The following is a 19,985-nucleotide window of genomic DNA, read 5'->3' as shown; positions in this document are numbered from 1 at the left end:
TCGCTGAGAGGGGCTCTGCACGAGCCACAGGAAGTACGAGGCATCTTTAAGAAGACGCTCGGCTCTTTTAGAGAGAGAAGTGTGAGTCGCGGGGCGAACACACTCTAGCAGTGAAAAGGATATGGTGCACCGGATAGCGCAGCAGGAATGTCAGCAGAAGGCGGCGCGGCCAGCGGCTTCGATGCAGACTCGTCCCGCTGAAAGGCTTCTTCAGGCGGCGCGGCTTCTCTCAGGGTCCAGCGATGCGTGAGCTCCGCTGAAGAGATGAAAAATCAGTGAACCAGCCTCTCGACGCTATATTTATAGCCCTAGGCCACGCCTATTTCGGCGGGATGTGATGCAATGGGCGCGAAGCACCCCCATTGGTCAAGGCGTCACGAGAGGGCCTTCTCGATAGGCTGCTGCAGTTGCCGCAGGGCAGCCAATAGGCGTGCAAGCTGCCTCGCCTATGCCTGCATGCTGCTGCAACGCGTTTTGCATTATATAAAAATTAAGGATAATTTTTGGCTTCAGTATCTCGCGGAAAGAGACTTTCCCCCGAGCGTAAGCTTACGCAGTACGAGAGAACCTCTCGTAAGAGAACCATTTTTTCACATCTTCATGGACACCACAATGATTTCCCTTGTGTGGAATATTTTTCCTTGTAATTATGTATGGTTTGCAAAAATGTCAACTGCTTCGTCTGTGTGTAGATGAGAGAAGCAAAGTGTATGCACGTTGTGCACACGCTACATTATGGCCAAGCATGCGCCCTTAAAATAGCATCTGAACGCGCCACTGACTTTAGACTAGGTTTTTCCTGGTCAGTGGCGGAATTGTTTTCTGGAACTGCAAAATAACGCCAGGGAACGTTTGCACCGGAACACGCCTCCTCTTTTCGCTGAACTGCCCCCGGGAGCGCAAGTTCATTCCCTAATTTATCGACGTGCGTCTGTCAAGGGAAAAGTCCGCTGTGCGTCGGGTGCAAAATAGGAATGATTCATGCGTCGGTGTACAAAGTAAATTGCGCTGGGCGCTGGGTGCAAGATAGGGCCCTGACCGTTTCTATTGAAACCGGAATTTCTAATGGCTGGCCCTTATTTTGAATGCAGGGCTTATTCCGCCATATTGCGTATTGCACTTTCTCCCATTCATAGTAATATGCACCGTATTTGTATATCTAAATTCTTTGTAACAGGTCTTTCAGGCAGCCACTTCCTGGCTAAGCAGGTGGCTTTTGCCAAAATAAGATGCAGTGTAAACTGAACTTAATGCTGATGCTCAAAAGTCTGACACAGACATGTCTCTTGCTGTATTTCTCATCTCTTTTTTTCTCTCTCCTGCACAAAGCACAGGTCACATACCTATTAACCTAATGTTATCAGAAGTATCTCGGTGGATTTGGTGATGACGGGGAAGGGAACAGTGCACGGTTTTGACGGAGAGAGAGCTCTTGACTCCATGGAGGCCAAACTAGATGTAATTCACACGCCGCAAGACTCGGGGGGCACAGCACAAGCTATTACCTCCTGTTTTTGCCCCCGCATGTGGGGAAGAGGAGCCAACTCCCCCCACGCCTAAACCAGACATGTCCACACAGACATAGACATTCTTACAGATTACGAGCCAAATGGGAAGAGAGGAGAGAAAAGAAAGAGATGAGTTGTGAAAGAATGAAAAAAGATGATGATATCATCCCAAAGCTGCCTGTTCACATTATCACCAATCTGGTTAATGTTATCTAGGACTAAAAAAAGACAGGCACCTCTCACCTCTTAGAAAAGCTGTTGTTATGGCTGTAAAATTGCTTTCTGCTTGAACCACTGACAATCTTTCAGTATCATGCTAAAGTAGTTAGCCTCTTTGTAAACTTTTCCAAGAATTCATAATTGACCCTATTTACTTTCATAACACTCCTGATCTTATTTTGAAAGATAAAAATTAATTAACTTGCTCCACCTCTGAAACAGCTTTCCTTTTAGCTGACTACAGTACCTTCTCACTGCTCATAACTTACTCACCAACCAATGAGCTCTATTACCTGGAGAAAGCTATCCGTTAGCTTTCCCAATTATTTACACCCCATTCTCACTCCCAAGGCGTCAAAAACTGAAGCACGGTCAAGTGCCTTCTGCGGCACAATTAAGACGCTAAAGGTACCCCTAGGTGTCACGTTATCGACGAACAGGGAACTCCATTGCTTTCAGTGAGAAACTTTTGGTGTCATACATGCATAGATGCGTTGGACATGAGAATGTTATCATCATGATGATAACATTATATATTGGGTTATGATTCTTAATTGAATTAACCACCATAATTGTATCTACATTTATTTATTTTATTTACACTATTTAGACATGTTTGAACCCAACCCCACCCCTAAAGCTACCCATTTGTAATATACAACAAAGGATATAACAGGCAGATATGACTACAGGCATAATTTATTCCGAGTGTTCCGAGTCCAAGCGATTGATTTGCTGCTGTACAATAGCATACATGAATTACCCATAGCAGATCTATACAGGTGGAGCTGGGGAAGGTGGAAGGTTTCTATAAGCGTCCTGCCAACTGCTATGTTGACACTGACCAAGCGTTTGAAAGTTGATCAGCAAGCTGATACAGCAGGAACCCTTCAGCTGTGCCCTAAAGAGAACGATATGATTTCAAGCAGACTGAGTTAAGGTTTTCAATGACAGAACTTTGTATTTATCATTAGAAATACAAACCACCAAAGACATGCAAATATAGCCAAATGTGTAGGCCGAACTTTTCTCACTGTGCACTTCTGGTCAAACCTACAGCATGCCATTGCACAAGCATGTCTTGACTGACACATAAAAAAGCACCCGGTGAGGTGGTGTTCTAGCCTTCATGGACCAGAAACCACCAGACTCCACGCTCCACCTCCGTCCTTAATTAGACCTGCTCCAGAAATGACCTCTGCTAGCGCTCAATTATTTATGGTGTTTGGGGAAAAGGTGCTCACTCCTTCTAATCCTGCATTTGTCCTTCTGGTATATGAGAGCATAGAAGCTTCCTATGAATCAAGGATGGACAGCATAAGGTCACTGCTTGGAAATTAGATTAGATCACTCAATATAAGACCTTTGAAGGCATCTACACCAGAATATCCCTAATTATTGATTGAATGGATTGGCTAGAATCACGTTCATGCATAAAAAGCCATGTTTATGATGTTTCGTCTGCTTGTCTGAAGGAAGGAACCTCTTGCATTATTAATTCTGCTTTAATACTCATCTACTCACACTTCTCACCATGCCATCAAGAACATAAGGCAATTTCTTGGAATATATGTGGGTTTCCAAGAAAACTAATCCAGGATCAATAAGCAGATGGTCTGATGTACTGACCTTGAGCTGTCTGTCTAATCGATCTCTGCCTAAGTCAGCTTTATCATTCATGCTTTGGAGCAACAAACAAATAACATCTTAATGCTTGTCTACTGATAATAAAATACAGTTTTTAGTTATTTTAAGCACCAGTATTGTACACTGTGTGGTTTAGGGACTAAAATGGCACATTCTTTCATGTCCCATTACTTTTCTTTTAAACCATTAGAAGTACAAATGCCCTTTTTGAGACAAAAAAACTTAGCTTGAAAAGTAGCTTGTTTTAAACACTTTAAATGTCATCAAATGTCCGGACCTTCTGTATCTGACAATTCAAATTATACAGTGATTATGACATTAATCTGTTGAATTGATATCCTGTTTGTTAAGTAAACAATATTTTTAATTATGAGTTACTTTTCGATATTAACCCGAGGTTATCCTTTCACTGACCATTTATTGAAGAAAACAAACCTTCAAGCCCTATTTGTGTCCAATTGCTAAATTGCAAATGAGAGGCGGTGGAACTTCTGAATCATGCATCAACATTTGCATGGAATCATTTAACGTCAGTTTGAACGATCCGTGATCCGTGGCCTTTGTAACCAAGTGCCTGGAGATTGGTGTGAGGGTGGAGATGAGGAACACGCCAGCTAATGATCATGCATGACTGTAATAAATAACAGCATTCAGCTGCATAGAGGGCTACGGACGTCATCTCATCTGCTCCAGCTTTCACAGCCCAGCTGTTGCAGCCACACCGCTCCACGGAAACGGAAGTTCTTTATTAAAGCGCACTGTGAAAGTGCTGCCTTGATGAGGCGAGAGCTTGAAAGATTGAGTCATGCTATCTCAGCATCACCGCCCAGCTTTCAATCCTGAACCTGTTAGAGATGTACTCAGTACAGAACTGTAGTCGGGCCAAACCGATCTCTTTGCTTAACCGTTATAATGTATTTGAAACTTGTTACGAAATAAAAAGTCTCTGAAAAATGAACTTTCCTGTCCTGTCAGATAAATTACGAGCATGCAACGTCGTAGTAATGTTGTCAAATAGTAAGTCGTGAAATTACCAAAAAGTACCAGTAAGTTACGTAACTGGAACGTGTTAGCTGTGAAGGATTTTCACACTGGGATGCGGTTCATTCTATTCATCAGGATGAGTGTCCATATGTTTCATTAACAGTTCATATTAGAATAATCTAGTATAGTATAGTAGTATAGTATAGTATATACCATGGTAAAATACCACTTAATTTTCAATTTGTGTTATTTTGTATATTTTCAATGACTGTGGTGGCTCATACCAACTTGCTATCTTTATTGAATTAACAAAAACTAGTTTGGGATTGCTATTTAATAGCCTTACCTTATACTGTTTATTCATCAGTATTAGTCATATTCTGACAATTTATGTGTATGTTAAGTACAGTGGGACGGTACTTGTGTATCAACAATTTTTGTGAAATAAATGTCCTTGGTTTTTGAAAGCAAATGTATTATTAACATATACAGTGTGTGTATAATTAGGTCTAAAATAGTTTGGTCAAATAAAATAAAAAATGGTTATAGTTTAGTTTAGGATCCAATTTCTTAACTATATGCTTATTAGCATGCATATTGCTAGGATATTGACTGTTTATTAGTGCATATAAAGCACATATTAATGCCTTATTCTGCATGACAATAATGTAGAATATCAATCCTACCCAATACCTAAACTTAACCACATTACTAACTATTAATAAGCAGTAATTAGGAGTTTATTGAGGCAAAATTCGTAGTTAATAGTTAGTTAATAGTGAGAATTGGAGGCTAATCTAAAGTGTGACCAAAAATATTATACAGTGTATAGTACTCCGGATTCAATCATCACTCTAGGAATAAAAGATCAAGATGACTTGATCCTGAAGATGACAGATTTTGTGTTTCTCAGCACAGTGTCCTCTAGTTATACACATTTTGAATACTGCAGAAACTGTAAAAGGACTATTTAGTAGTAGTAATACTGTTATTAGTATTAGTAGTGGTTGTACTATTGTCAAACATAGCCTATCTTTACTGCCGCCTTCATGATGTACACTTCCCGTCTGCCACTCTCTGTGTTTCCTGTGTTCCTCTGCCAATCACGGCTGTTTGTTTGAGTTTTGACTGACAGCACTAATAGGGTTTCTCTGAATTCCGCCACATGAGTCTGATGGTGTCGGCTGTGTGAATTCCTCGGCCGTCGTGATTGACTGCAGTGTTATCAATCTCTGCCTTGGCACACTGAGGTTGTGTGTGTATGGGGGAGAGCATGTGTTCAAACACTCTTTGGCAGGTCCACTCCTACTCTGCTTCTTTCTCTTCGTCTTACACAAAGACTCAAAGATGCACAGAGAAAACGACGCGTTACGTAATGGGGCGCCTTCTTTGAAAATGACAAAGAGAAAGGGAGCTGCAGGGGGGTTGAAACTAGCAACAACAACAAAAAAGGGAAAAGAAATGCAAGCGGGAGGCATTGGGATAAATCTACCAGGACTATTATGTAAAGGTAAATAATAAATGCTTTTTTTGGCGTTGGCTTGTGAGTGGATGAGCCCCTGAAGGGGTGTAATGAAGTGTGTGTGAGTGAATGCCCATGCGAGCTTTGAAGAGCAGTGTGTGTTTTTGTGTGGATGTTGCGTGAGGGATGAGAACACTCTGTTCTCGGGTTTACACTCCAGAGGGTAGTGTCACAGACACAGATGAGCCAGACAGCATGACAGTACCTCACACAGTTTCACCGGGGAAATCGGTCTATATTTTCCTGCTTTTTAAGGAGTAGTTCAACCTGAAATTCCATCTTCATTTATTCACCTTCATGCATTCATCCAAATATGACTTTCTTTATCCCAAAAAAGAGGCCGAAAATGTTCACCTCTTCTGCTACTCAATTTTTTTTACCTTAAAGTACATTTTAAATCACTAGAAAACATTTAATTTTGTTATGCTTTAAAGTACACTTATTTTGATGTGTTGACTAACAAACTAAAGCACGTGCAAAAGTAATTTGAACTGTAGTGTGTAACAATATTACATTTAAAGTTAATGTATTTTAAATATATTAAATTGAAACATTACAAATGTGTAACTACAAATTTATTTAAATACATCAATTACACTTTCAATGGAAATGACTTGTCAGTACATTTAACCAAAAAACATTAACCAAATTAGAAAGACAGTAGAAGTATCAAATGCCATAAATTTGTACTTTTCTATTTAAGTGGGTCAAAAAAAGGTCTTTCATGAAAATTGTTGTTAAGCAAACTGATCATAACTACAGCGCGCACTTAGATTATTCAACATAATATTATCCTCTGTTAGTGGACGCTAATATGTATCATTATATTTGCCGTTAAAATCTTCTTCTTTTTTTGTTTCATGGGGGGAAAAGACTTTTATTATAATGAAATTATAATCTTTAATTGTTTTATATGTTTTTAGATGTATTGTAACCACATATGCTAAAAATAAGGCACTTGGGACCATGCTATATTGTGATAAAAAAATGCCCATTATCTGTGACTATATTAATAAAATGGCCTTATTGCCTAATTAAAGGTATAGCGGAGGATCTTTCCGAATTTTAGATAAGACCCGCCCTCTCCACTTTTTGAAAAGTTTGATTGATTCGCCAGAATGATTGACAATTAGGAGGACCAATAGAATAGGTGATCCACCCGGAAGTAAAAAATCCTCCGCTATACCTTTAAGGTGTTGCTAAAAGCCTCCATAGGAATTTTATGTAAAGTACAATGCAATCTTTCACTCATATAACCCACACCCATCTTCCTGAACAAGCAGGACAATCACCATGATTCCCAGCACTTAGCATTGATTATTAATGGAGAGTTTTAAAACAAGAGAATGGAAGAGAGAGATCAGTTTATATGTACTGGCATTTGCTCTGGCTTGTCGTTGTAACCCTCCTGTGAGTGTTTGTGTGTGTGTGTGTGTGTGCATGTGTGTTTTTAAGGGACATTCTAATGTGATGGCAATGATGTCATATACATATAACATATAACGTCCACATTTACATATCAACACATAAAATTTTCTGTTCACAGTGATCAGCACATGCGGCATAATTTTGGTTTAATCTAATTATTGTGATATAAAATTGCTTACATTGTGAGATACGATTTTAGCCACACCTACGCTGGTGATCAGCCAATCATAACAGAGGTAATTTACATATAGAAGTTGCAATAGCAATACCTACTGGTAAAACTTTATTTTACAGTGTCATTGTTACATTCAGCTACTATAGTAATAACTGCACTGTAAAAAATTAAATGATCTATAAGTTATGAAAACATGTTTTTACATTGCTTTAACTCATCAAAATAAGTTAAGCAATTTTCTATTATACAAGTTTAACTCATTTTTTTAAGCCAGTTTAATGTAATTTAATTTGAAATTACTTAAATTACCAAGTTCATTTTACTTAAATGTATAATTACAGTGTAACAAAGACACCTTAAACTAAAGAGCAACCCTTTATTTTAAGGTGACCTTGTTACATCGTTATTATACAAATATATAATGAGTAATTTTAATTAACAATATGTATTTATAATTATGGTTAGATTTTGGTTTAAGGTTAGTTGCTTGTAATTATGCGTAATTTACTGTTACTACTACAGTAAGTACATGTAAGATGTGTAACAAGGATGCTGTAAAATAAAGTGTTACCCACTGTGATACAAGAAACTATAAGCGTAGTTCGGTTACACTTTATTTCATTGTTTAACATTTAAGTAATAATTAACTACATGTACTTACTACAGGGTTAGGATTTGTTTTAGGGTTAGTTGCTTATTATTATTCATAATTTATTGTTATTACTACAGTAACTACATGTGCTGTGTAACAAGGACACAGTACAATAATGTACTACCTGCAGTTCTTTAAGTGCTTTAGTTAAATAATATTCAATGCTGTAGTTTTTTTTTTTTAACCTGTTATAGGTCTTTTAGATGTATTGATTCATGAATAGCGGTTACATGGAATGAGTTAGTGAGTGCTGACAGTGCATGTGTGTGCTGCACAACAGGTGTGACCCGACAGCATGTTTCTGTGATGGATGAGAGCTCTGCCAACTCCCCAAAGACAAGACATGCGTCAACTGCTCCTCTGTGCCTCTGTCTTTCTCCAAAAGATTCAGTTTTTCTGGGTAAGGCAAGGCAAGAGGCAAGGTCTCGTCATCAAGTTCCTCTCATCACTAATATTTAGAGCGGACGTAAGTGCTCCAGGCAAACTGTGGAAATGTCAGAGCTGTCTCACTCCCCTTTTTTTGTTCTGGACTGCCCTGACATTCAGCTAAACCCCTCCATTTCAAGAGTGTGTTTTTTTTTTAATTATGTTTTTTGTAAAATGCTAGTTTGTAAGGTGTTACAATAGGTGCTGCGTGATTAGTATCGGAGGTCAAATATAATTATGTTCAATCTTAATAATAATAACAACAATACTGTATTCAGTATAATTTCGATGGATAACTGAATCTCCTGATCAAAACACAAGAAAAAAAGCAGCAGAAACAAGTGATATCATATGTAAGCAGATGCATATGTAAAATAATAAAAACTGCCTAATGTTACCGAATAAAATGTCAATCCAGGACGAGCTTTAGGACTGTGAAGCTTTGGGGGTGTTGATGAACTTGATGAACTCGATCTTCATTGCTGTGAATCCAGTCTTTAACAAAAACACGTTTTTCTCAGCTTTTCTGCTCAACATGTTGCTTTTTTATGAAACTTACCCACATTCAAATGTTGATAAAAAATAAAAGAATGCATGCAAGCTAGAATAAAACATTTTTGTTTGTTTGTTTGTTTGAATGCTGAGGCTCTGTTCTTTATTTTGATATATTGCATGGTCAGATATTCATGCAACAAAATATTCTGGGGGCCATAAAACTTTTGTGAAAATCATCAAAAATGCTGACCATGGCTGGCAACCTTTTTTTTTTTTTAATGCCGGTGGCTAAATAGTTAAGCCGAATTGGCAATAACAAATCCTTTGATTGAAAAAAAAAAATAATCACAATTTTAAGCCATTTCAGAGTAAGCATATTTAAGACAAGATTGAATATTGCGAAGAGGCTGAAAAATATGAATATTATTCATATAGTGCGATATAGGCGCACTAATGTAAAATGATAACTCAGGATTTGCTTCAGTGTTTTTTTTCTCAACCTGGTTACCGTCTGGCTCTCTGTCGTCTCACGCCACGGCAACTGCGTTTTGTTTGTGTTCTCGAGCCCTCTGAGGAATCAGCCACTTGAAGCGTTGTGTGTTTTGTTACGCTCCGAGTGCGGTGAGACTTTCCTGCATCATGCAAAATACAGTCTCGCCTCACCGATCTGGGCAACGTTGACTTCCGTCGCCTCCTCTTGGCTTCCCCCCCAGAGTTCGCCACGTCCCTCGTCTGACTCAGAGCTAGTGAGCCAAAATAACCACGTGCCTGTGTCTTTTTCCACTGCTATGGGACGACCATTAATGCCTCTGCTAATCGGATTAGCACGAATGGTCCCGTAAGGGGGGGTCGCAGCACATCTGCAACACACTGATAATTGCGCAGCCTCAGATGTTTGTTCTTCTTTGTCTTTCATGTTTTGGATGGGGCTCTGGTGCCGACACACACCACACAGACACACGCACAGAGGTCAGGTTACATTCATTCTCATTGATCTTTGGCTGTTGTACGTGTGGATCAGCTTTCAACCGGTCATCAATGTGAGTCCATTATACAGAAGGTTCATCTAAGGAGTGAGTGGCATGCAAGGGATCAGAATGGCATATCATCGTACTTCTTTTACTGGAGACTGAGCACAACGTGGGAATTGTCTGTGTTTGGATATTATTTGCAATATTTGCAAATATGTGCTGTTTAATGTACCAGAGCTAACTTCACTAATGTATCCCACAGTGCACTGTGTTTTGTTTGACCTTCAATTTCCAGTGTGACAAATAAATGAGAAGCAATGTCATGTCATCATTTCATCTAGATGCAAAATACTAAGACATTTTTACGAACCCTAACCTAACCCTAACCCTAAATTCTGTCATCATTTAGGCTACTCACCCTCAAGTTGTTATTAACCTGTGTGAGTTTCTTTCTTCTGCTGAACACAAAAGAAGATATTTTGAAGAATGTCGGTACAGTGTGTACTACACAATATAGAGCTGGTAAGTCCCGCCCCTTCCGCAAAACCCCGCTGGACCTCAAAGTTGAAAAACCGTCAATGCAAGTGAATGGGAGAAAATAATTATTTTCTGGTCCCGTTTGAATTGTGCCATGAATGTGAACATATGTTGTCTGTGAATTTTTTATATCGGGGCGAAGGGGCGGGACTTACCAGCTCTATATGTAACGGACTTATGTCGGTACAGTGTGTACTACACAATATATGTAATGGACTTATAGGCCAGTAAGAGCTGTCCGTGTAAACCTCACTTCCCCTGGCCTCAAAAGGAGCACTAGCGATTGACGCTAGCTGGCTGTGGTCTTTCTTTAGCGTCCTCCGAATTGAACTCTATGCAAGAATTCTATACTTGTAATATACTTTAAGTACACAAATGCAGCTGTGTGCTGCAAGCGAGTGTACAGATTTAATGTGCTTCCTTTCATCGGTCTGGCAGATAATAACTTAATTGCTGAAGGGGGCAACATAGTTACCTTTAAATTTCTGCGTCACTACATCGGCTATGTTATTCAGGTTACCCGTTGACTGTCTAACTAACTTTCACTTGCTCAGCAAGTTTCTCTTCAAACTGCTGCTTCATATTAGTTGACCTGAAAAGGGAAACTGAATAGATGACGACAGTTAATGCTAGGTCTAGCTTCCTTCTGCAATAACGCTGAGATGCAGTGCATACTTGTGTTATGTAATGAATTGTGTCCTGACACATTAAAGGCCTTTGAAACGCTGCAGTTCTAGTCACTCCTGTAGTACACTACTCCTGACAGAGTACATGTTTCATATCTTTCAACAGTGATGTCACTTTAGTTGAGATGAATATTATGCTGACAATGAAGTAACCCTTGAAAGTAGTGCTGTTTACTCTGCCTCAGATATTTATGAGAAGGTGTAGAGTGTTAGTTTTGCATGGTTTTTCAGTGACTGGTTAAAACTGTTGAGAGTTCTGCTGGAGGCGTGTGGTACTCCCAGTTCTAATTAAGAGCTGGCCGACTGGATGCTCCCCTGACAAGCACAACACACACACACACACACCACTTTAGTCACTGGACCTGAGACAGCTATCACACACACACACACACACACACACACACACACACACACACACACACACACACACACACACACACACACACACACTACATCTTTGAAACAACACATTCCTGCCCCACTGGACGGTAAAAGTGCATTTAAAGGGGTCATTACAATTATCTGAGTTTAGCTTTTCACATCCCTTTTTACCCTCTCTGACCATTTTTAATTACAGTCCCTTTATGAAACACCCCTTTTGGCCATATGTTTGGCCTTGTCTTAAAGGAAAGGTTCACTTAAAAATGAAAATTCTGTCATGATTTACTCACCCTCAAGTTGTTTCAAACCTGTATGGATTTCTTTCTTCTGCTGAACACAAAGGAAGATATTTTGAAGAATGTCGGTAACCAAAACCATTGACTTCCATTGTAGGAAAAAAATACTATGGAAGTCAGTTGGGTCCATCAACTGTTTCCTGAAAGCATCGTTAGCAAACTATGGGCTAGATTTACTAAACAGGGCAAATTAGCATGAGAATGCAACTGGAAAGTTCACGAGTTGGGAGTGGAAAGTTCTGTGCGTGATCTACTGACGACGCGTTAAATTGAAGAGCACAGACACAGTCAGATCATTTCCATAATGACCAATACAACACAATCTACCAAGAACAGAGCAAATTAGCTTCTGGTTTAAGACATGCTTTTTTGGGGCGTTAAATAATGGTGCAAATACCAGTAAATTGACTAGCGCACACCTTAGTAAATCACCTTGTATGATTCATTGAAATACTCTCCTCCCATACATTTTGCGTCTGAAAGGGAAACTCCTACAAATGCATATGCAAAAATAATCCTATCCACGTCTTTTCAGCGCTAATTTTTCACTGCTTGTCTTTAGTAAATTCTGACAATAGTTTTTTTAACACAAAGGATGGTTTGCGCTGGCACAAGCTGTTAGTAAATCCAGTGTGGTGAAGAGATGGGTCCCACCATAAAGATATGTCCCACCTTAATATAATAAAGTAATATATTTATTTGTATAATGCTTTTCACAGTACACAGTTCACAGCTTTACAGAAAGACAGACTGTTATTGTATAGTAATTGAATTGTTAATGTAAGCTAACAAAATACAAAACTAAGAACGAGAAATGTTTAATATCACAATCTATAGCTTTGGTTACATACTAGTATATGAAACATATAAGTTAAAATACATGAATGGTCGTTATAACAAAGACTTATCCAATAAAGTGATTTTGCCTGATTTGTAACCAGGCACTTAAGCGATTACCCATAAAAAGTGCTTTGAACCAATCGGATTGCTTGGGTCCTAAGTTGGGACTCATCTCTACAGTGGGACTCATCTCTTCACCACACAGGCCCTAAGGTTGCAAGTTCTGTTGTTACTAACATAGTTCAACAATTTAGTGTTTGTCAAAACCTTAATTACAAAGGATTTTTGCAAACAGTATCGCAAACTTGTGTGGTCACAACTACAGCTCTCAACCTGTGGTTAGTTTCTTGTTAGTGAATCAACCATTAATGATCTGACATTAATTGTGATCTCGCAATTGAATAGATTGATTAGTAGAAGTTATTACTCCACTTGATGTCATTAATGACAGGTCTGTATGGTTGAACCAACGTGGGTCAAGCGACAGAGATGTGTCCATGTTGCTGTGGTGTTTGGAAATTGTTGTGACTAGCTAGTTAATTTCTCTAACGATTCATCATACTATGGTGATTAAGCAGAGAGTTACATTGTTATACTGGAAATGATTCCCAAGCATTGTAAGGAGACCATTAGTGCTAATAGTTTCAACAATCATCTTAGGCTTACGTTGCTTTTGGGAAACGATTGGTGTGATTGTTACAATTGGTGCAAATGCTGATGACAACTGACATTAAAGGTTAATTCACCCAAAAATGAAAATGATCCCTTAATTTATTCACCCTCAAACCATCCTATGTAGGTGTATATGACTTTCCTCTTTCAGCCAAACACAATCGGAGTTATATTAAAATATATCCTGGCTCTTCCGAGCTTTATAATAGGAGTGAATAATAACTGAGATTTTGAAGCCCAAAAAAGTGCATTCATCCTTCATAAAAGTATACATACGGCTCCAGGGGGTTAATAAAGGCCTTCTGAAGCGAAGCAATGCGTTTTTATAAGAAAAATAATAATAATAATCACTAGCTTCTGGTAACGTCTGTTCGCGTGTTCATGAGACAGTCGAGTTCCTGCGTATGACGTAGGATTTAGGAGTAGTGTAAGCAACAATCTCAAGCTCCTCTGACATATCTCTTTAAAAATGCTCATTTTAGACTTCTAATTCGTGACTGGTGCTTTGTTTGGCTCTATCCTCTGCGCTTCTGCGTTCGTCATTGCGTAAGGTCAAGGGTCACTCTTCAGCCGGAACTCGAATTGCCAACGGAAGCCAGTGATTCTAGTTTATAAAGTTAGAAATATGGATATTTTTCTTGCAAAAATGCATCACTTCACTTTAGAAGGCCTTTATTGACCCCCTGGAGCCGTATGGATTACTTTTATGATGGATGAATGCGCTTTTTGGGCTTCAAAATCTCAGTTACCACTGAGCTTGGAAGAGCCAGGATATTTTGTAATATAACTCCGATTGACTCTGAGTGTTTGGCTGAAAGAAGAAAGTCATATACACCTAGGATGGCTTTCATTATGGGATGATTTTCATATTTGGTTAAATTAACACTTTAAATGAAAGAAAAAGAAGCCATAAAATAGTACTCAGAAAAGGAGCTATTGTGATGGAAGAAACAAAGCTTTTTCAAACGGGAAACCAACTTTGAATCACTTCAACCATTTACTTCACAAAATGATTTACTGTGTCAAAGCGCTCAAAACACAGGTGACATCTGCTGGTGACGTGTGTAAATGCAAAGACTTGCAGCCACAATGACACAATGCTTTGAAAAATACTGCCATATATTTTCTTTTAAGGCTGATAAAAGGTCTTTTTTGTGATTTTATATATTATATTGTCTATTGAAAAAAACAAACAATTGAATGAATGAATGTGCCACTCAAAGTCAGTGTCTAAGCTGTTTGAGTTTCAGAGGTTCAGATGCGTGACTGAAAAACACAAGATGAGTTTGTATTATGTGTTTTCTGTTACAAAATAAGCTATGCACCTGACATTACAAATTTGTCTTCTGTAAAGTAAACCTGCATGCACGACTTTACAAATCACAAAAATATCATTATTTCTATTTTGAATGTTGAGTTTACTGTATGTTTAGGGCTTTTAGATGATCTTTCATCAAAATTAAACAACTTTTTACAATTCTCAATGGATAAAATAAAGTATAAATAAATGTTTCTTATAAAATATGTCTCATTGTGCAACATTAAAGGAGTTGCAAATGCCGAACTGCTTCTCATGTTGAATTTAAATAGCAGAAATAAATATATGATGATGTGTAACTTCACTATTCGCTCATGCCATCCTTTAAGATTAGTGTCATCTCATGTGTGAGGGAGCTGTGGGGGTCTGCATGAGCCCCATACGGATGTATCTTAGACTCTGTCATCAGTTTTTCTCAACTTAATTATGACAGAAGAGTCTGTGCTGGAGCAATTCATCTGCTCTGAATCATTTTTCCATAATCAATTTAATAATAGAGCTTCCTGAGAAGTGAGCAGACTGTTGTTAATAGATTACACAGAGTGTCGTCGCATCGCTGTTTGCACATAGAGAGATTGAGCGGAGGCCAGCGTGCGGGGGACAGAGGGGGGTTTCTGGCGGCACAGCTGTGAGATTCTGCTTCAATTACAGTTCACCTTTAGTGTCTCTCTCTCTTTCTCTCTGTGGATGCATCGGAAGTGCTGTGATGTGCTGGAATTCTCTGTTAGATTCCTTGGCATCTGACGGGTTTGTTTGGAGAACGGTGGCAGATAAGTATGATGGATGTATAGATCAATGGAAGCGCACATCACAGTCACATCAAAGAGATTATTTGTATTTTTTTATAGGTTGAAGGCTTGCTGTAAGTGATGAGCTGAGAAATGAAAAGCGAATTTCTGATTTATGCACTTTCATGTGTCCCCAGAAAAAAAACAACAAAAAATCAAGCTGTTGACAGGATGTTAGTAATCCATTGGTTCCTTGCACAAATTAAACAGTAAATTTGTTGTGTGTATTTTTCAGTGTTAAAATTAGGACGTTGTAACGCTGATATCAACAGAAGACGAAGATTTATTGAAGGTTTATTAAACAAGTACTAACAATAGAGCCAACAATGCGAGACAGTGTGTTAAACACAAACAATACCGAACAAAGAAGTGAACACAAGGAGGAACTTAAATACACAGTGATGATGACGTGCGGGTGATAAGGTGATGGCTGATTGAGTGTGGGAATCATTAGGAATGCTGGGAAATGTAGTGCCGTTGAGGTGTGTGACAGGCGTGTATATTCCACATGTAATTGTAGTGTAATCAGTTAAAAAAAAGAAATTAATAAAATAATTTAATTGAAAAAATACCGCTATAAAAATTGACAAAGCATAACAGAATTGAACACAATGCAGTGGTCTCAAGACAGTTTTACAGCATCTTAAAGGGGTCATATAATGCCATTTTTATATAAGCTAATATGATTCTTTAGGGTCTAAATGAAAAGTTTGTAATATACTTTAATTAAAAATTCTCATTAGTATTGTAAGAAAACACTCATTTTACCTGGTCAAAAACAGCTCTGTTTTCAGCACGCCGTTTGAGTGCATGTGTCTTTAAATGATAATGAGCTTTGCTCACCCCGCCCCTCTGTTCTGTGCATACACCGTTTTAAAGGAGAACTCCGGTCAATTTTAACATTGAGCTAATTTTTTTGTACATTTGGAGTGCTGTCAATACAGAGAACAACGACAAAAATCGGTGTTGCCTACACCGAGTTATTCTATTTTTAAAATTTGCACCCTGTTGACCAATAGGGCAAGTACTAAACCTGCTTTTAGCCACTTAACGTCCTTGATGTGTCATTACAAGTGCACAGCTAATGTGAGTGATTCCTTCTGAGTGAACACGAGTGGATCTGACTGCAGTAGATGTGAAAGAAATGTATAAAAATGATGTTATTTAAGCCAGCGCAAATACCTTTGTTTACATCCTGTTTTCGGGTGAAGTCCAAAGTAGTCGATTGCCGAGTTCACGCGCATAGGTTTAGTACCTATGATCACGCCAAGAACAGAACACCACAATCGCAGAAGCCATTCTGCTCATAGACAGCGCTCCAGTGAGGGTATCAACAATGACGTGCGGACTATGATGACAGACAGCTCGCTCACGAGCGAGGGTGGGTCTGTGTTGAAACGCTTCTGTCAATCAACAATCGTGGGGGGGGCGTCGATTTTGTGACGTCACAAAATCGAACGGCTTGATTTGAGACAGGGGAAAACATAAGGAGATTTAAAAAAAAAACACTGGATGGATTTTTATCATTTTATGATGGTTGTGTACAGGCACTTCCAACACACATTTCAGTACAATCAACTTGTAAAAGTGCATGTACCTTTATATGACCCCTTTAAAAATGTGGCACTCATGATGTGAGATGTGACACAACAGTCACAACAGTGTTTCGTCTGCCACAATGATGTATTTTTATTATCTTAATTTTGGGCTATTTTTTCAGCAAATAGTGAAATATGTTGATAATAGCAATTATTTAATCAGCACATGTAATTAATTTGATTGGATAGTTAAAATACTTTATTCTATCCCAACACATTAAACCGGTCTTTGTAATGCGTGATTGTGATTATTCAGTTACGGTATTCTTTTATCATAATGTCTGGTAGACAGTAAGTGCACAAAAAAAAAAAAAAAAAATCATGTAATTTTGAGGATGGGGTTGATGGGGTTGTAGGCGCAAAAAATGTAAGCCGTTAAAGTGCACTTAATTGTGTTGAGTGTGCACTTGTATACTTCGAATCTTAAAAGTATATTTTTAAAAAACTGTACTTGCAAAGAGTTAGAGTACACATTTATGACAAAAAGCGCGCTTTGCAATAATTTGCATTTGACTTTTAATTTGAAATGAAAAGTTTTACTTTAAAGTAGCCTATATTTTAAATCATTATGTTTTTATAATATTTTTTACTAAAGTGCACAGGTAAAGTCAGTTAGTGGGTGAAATAAAGCACGTTTAAGATCAGGTAATTGTCAGGGTTCTGTCTAATTCAATTCTCTCGTCTTTGTCTGAGTGCACGGTTACGAGCGTGCTCGAGACTACGTGCCTCGTTACGTGTGCGGGGCATGGTGTTTGGATCCCGGCACGTCAGTCTAGTTTGGTTTTCGGTTCTGTGTCGGGATTCAGACATCCATGCTCCGCGTGTTTGTCACCTGTCCTCCCTCGTTACCTGCCTTGTTTGCTCCCTATTTATTCTCCCTGTGTTTGCAGTCCTGTGCTGGTTCGTCATCGTATGTACACTGTGTTTCCCTGCGGTGTGCTTCAAGTCAAGTCAAGTTAAGCCAAGTCAAGTCAAGTCTAGTTAGTCAAGTCTGTCTTGTTTTCCCCCTCGGGGTAGTTTTTGTTGTCTGTTTTGTTTTATTTTTTGATGAATAAAGACCCATCTTCCTGCAATTGAGTCCTCGCTTCATTCCTCACCCACAAACCTGACAGTAATTGTATTTAATATAAATGTATAAACTAATTGTCATGATTGTGGCTGTATCAAGGAAGCGCACGACGAAGGAGTGGTCAAAATGAAACCTCTTTTAATAATCAAAGAGAACACAGTGGAGAATTAGCATAACAACTACTTAGCACCAACATTGACGACACATCCCTTATTCCTACCCAATACCTAAACTTAACAACTTACTAACCATTAATAAGCAGTAATTAGGAGTTTATTGAGGGAAAAGTCGTAGTTAATAGTTAGAATTGGACCCTAAAATGTGACCGAAATGTATGTTTTCTTTTTTCAGTTCCATTTTGTGCTTCTAGCAATTCTGAAGTTACACATTTTACCTTCAGATATTGAACTTTAATTTACTTTTTTATCCTTTAACCATCAGTCAAGAACAAAACAGCAGGGATCTTGTAGCAAACATTTCCTTCTCGTCTGAATAAATAGACACCTAGTTATTAAAATAAATGCATATTCCATTTGAGCGCTTGCTTGTTGTTTTCCAGGTGGTGATTCTGTACTTCCAGCCGAGTGTTTTCCGCTGTATCCTGCTGCGATGGGTTCGTCTGCTCGGGTTTGCCACGGTCTATGGAACGGTCACCCTCAAACTCTTCAGGTACCCGAAGAACTTGCAGTGCTGTTATTATTTTGGTCACAGTCTTAGTGATAATTATCTTGATTGATACCAATCTTAATCCTAGGAATGGCTAGAATGAGATATTGAGAACGACTTACAGTCTGTGAGCGGCGAATGACACATTGTAATCTCTGAGAGTTTTGAGATTGATGCCTCTGAGAAATAGATATGCTGCTCCAGACAAAAACACACACTCACACACTCACACACACACACCTATGCACACAATAGTGCACACACACATTCTGGATGACTCACGGACCACAATGTTATTAAATGTCACAACTTGTACTTTCCTAATATGGCAGATGAGGTGGAACCTGCTGAGATCTTTGCCATTTCAGAATCAACGCTGAAAAAACAATAAGGCTGGATAGGTTTTAGGTAGCAGATTGGATAGTGGGCGAAAGAGTCAAAGGCTGGTCGAAAGAGACTGAACAGTTAGCTAGAATTCATCTGTTCCTCATGGGATCCAATTAGTGCTAAACCAAAATAAAAAATATTGATAGCAACTTAACATTTTTGACACACTGTTGTGGGCATATAAAAAAAATGTTTATTCTAAATTAATTTCTGTTTGGAATAATTATATATTTTGTCAATATTGTTAAAATAATATATTTTTTTTCCTAAAATATATATTTTAACTAGACTCCCGACAGTTTTCTAAATAGAGCAGTTGCAATTCACAATATTATACAATTTACATATTCTGACCCTCCTGAACTTGTGAAAAAGAAATGTCCTCAATTGTACTGAATGTGCATTTCTAATGTACTTCAATTCTTAAAAGTATAATTTAGAAAAACTATACTGTGCAGATAAAGCACAAAGTTCTTGATTATAATTGTAAATGTGATATAGTACATAAAGTCCTATTTAAGTGGGTCAAAAACACTTTAAAAATCAGCTAACTGCACTTAATATAATTTTAACTATAGTACATTTTCATTTAATTGTAATTAACATGCATTTAAGTGTCTGAAAACATTACTTTCAGATTGTAATAAAGTATATTCTTTTAAAGTGTCCCTATCATGCTATTTTAAAGGTTTCTAATTTTGTTTTAAATGTCTCCTACAA

At 38.2% G+C, this 19,985-nt stretch overlaps 1 protein-coding gene across 1 annotated transcript in view; it reads left to right on the top strand.

Annotated features, from left to right (window-relative positions):
* Window positions 1–19,985, top strand: part of gpr158a (G protein-coupled receptor 158a) — a gene marked incomplete at both ends in the record, with an annotated part of 101,496 nt that overhangs the window by 69,662 nt on the left and 11,849 nt on the right. Inside the window, one exon of the mRNA XM_081352089.1 lies at window positions 18,772–18,881. Coding sequence (XP_081208215.1) covers window positions 18,772–18,881 — 110 coding nt within the window. The remainder of the gene's footprint in view (window positions 1–18,771; window positions 18,882–19,985) is intronic.

Source organism: Scardinius erythrophthalmus (genome assembly GCF_964197995.2).
Source record: "Scardinius erythrophthalmus genome assembly, chromosome: 22".
Lineage (NCBI taxonomy): Eukaryota > Metazoa > Chordata > Actinopteri > Cypriniformes > Leuciscidae > Scardinius > Scardinius erythrophthalmus.
This window is presented reverse-complemented; position numbering and strand designations above follow the sequence as displayed.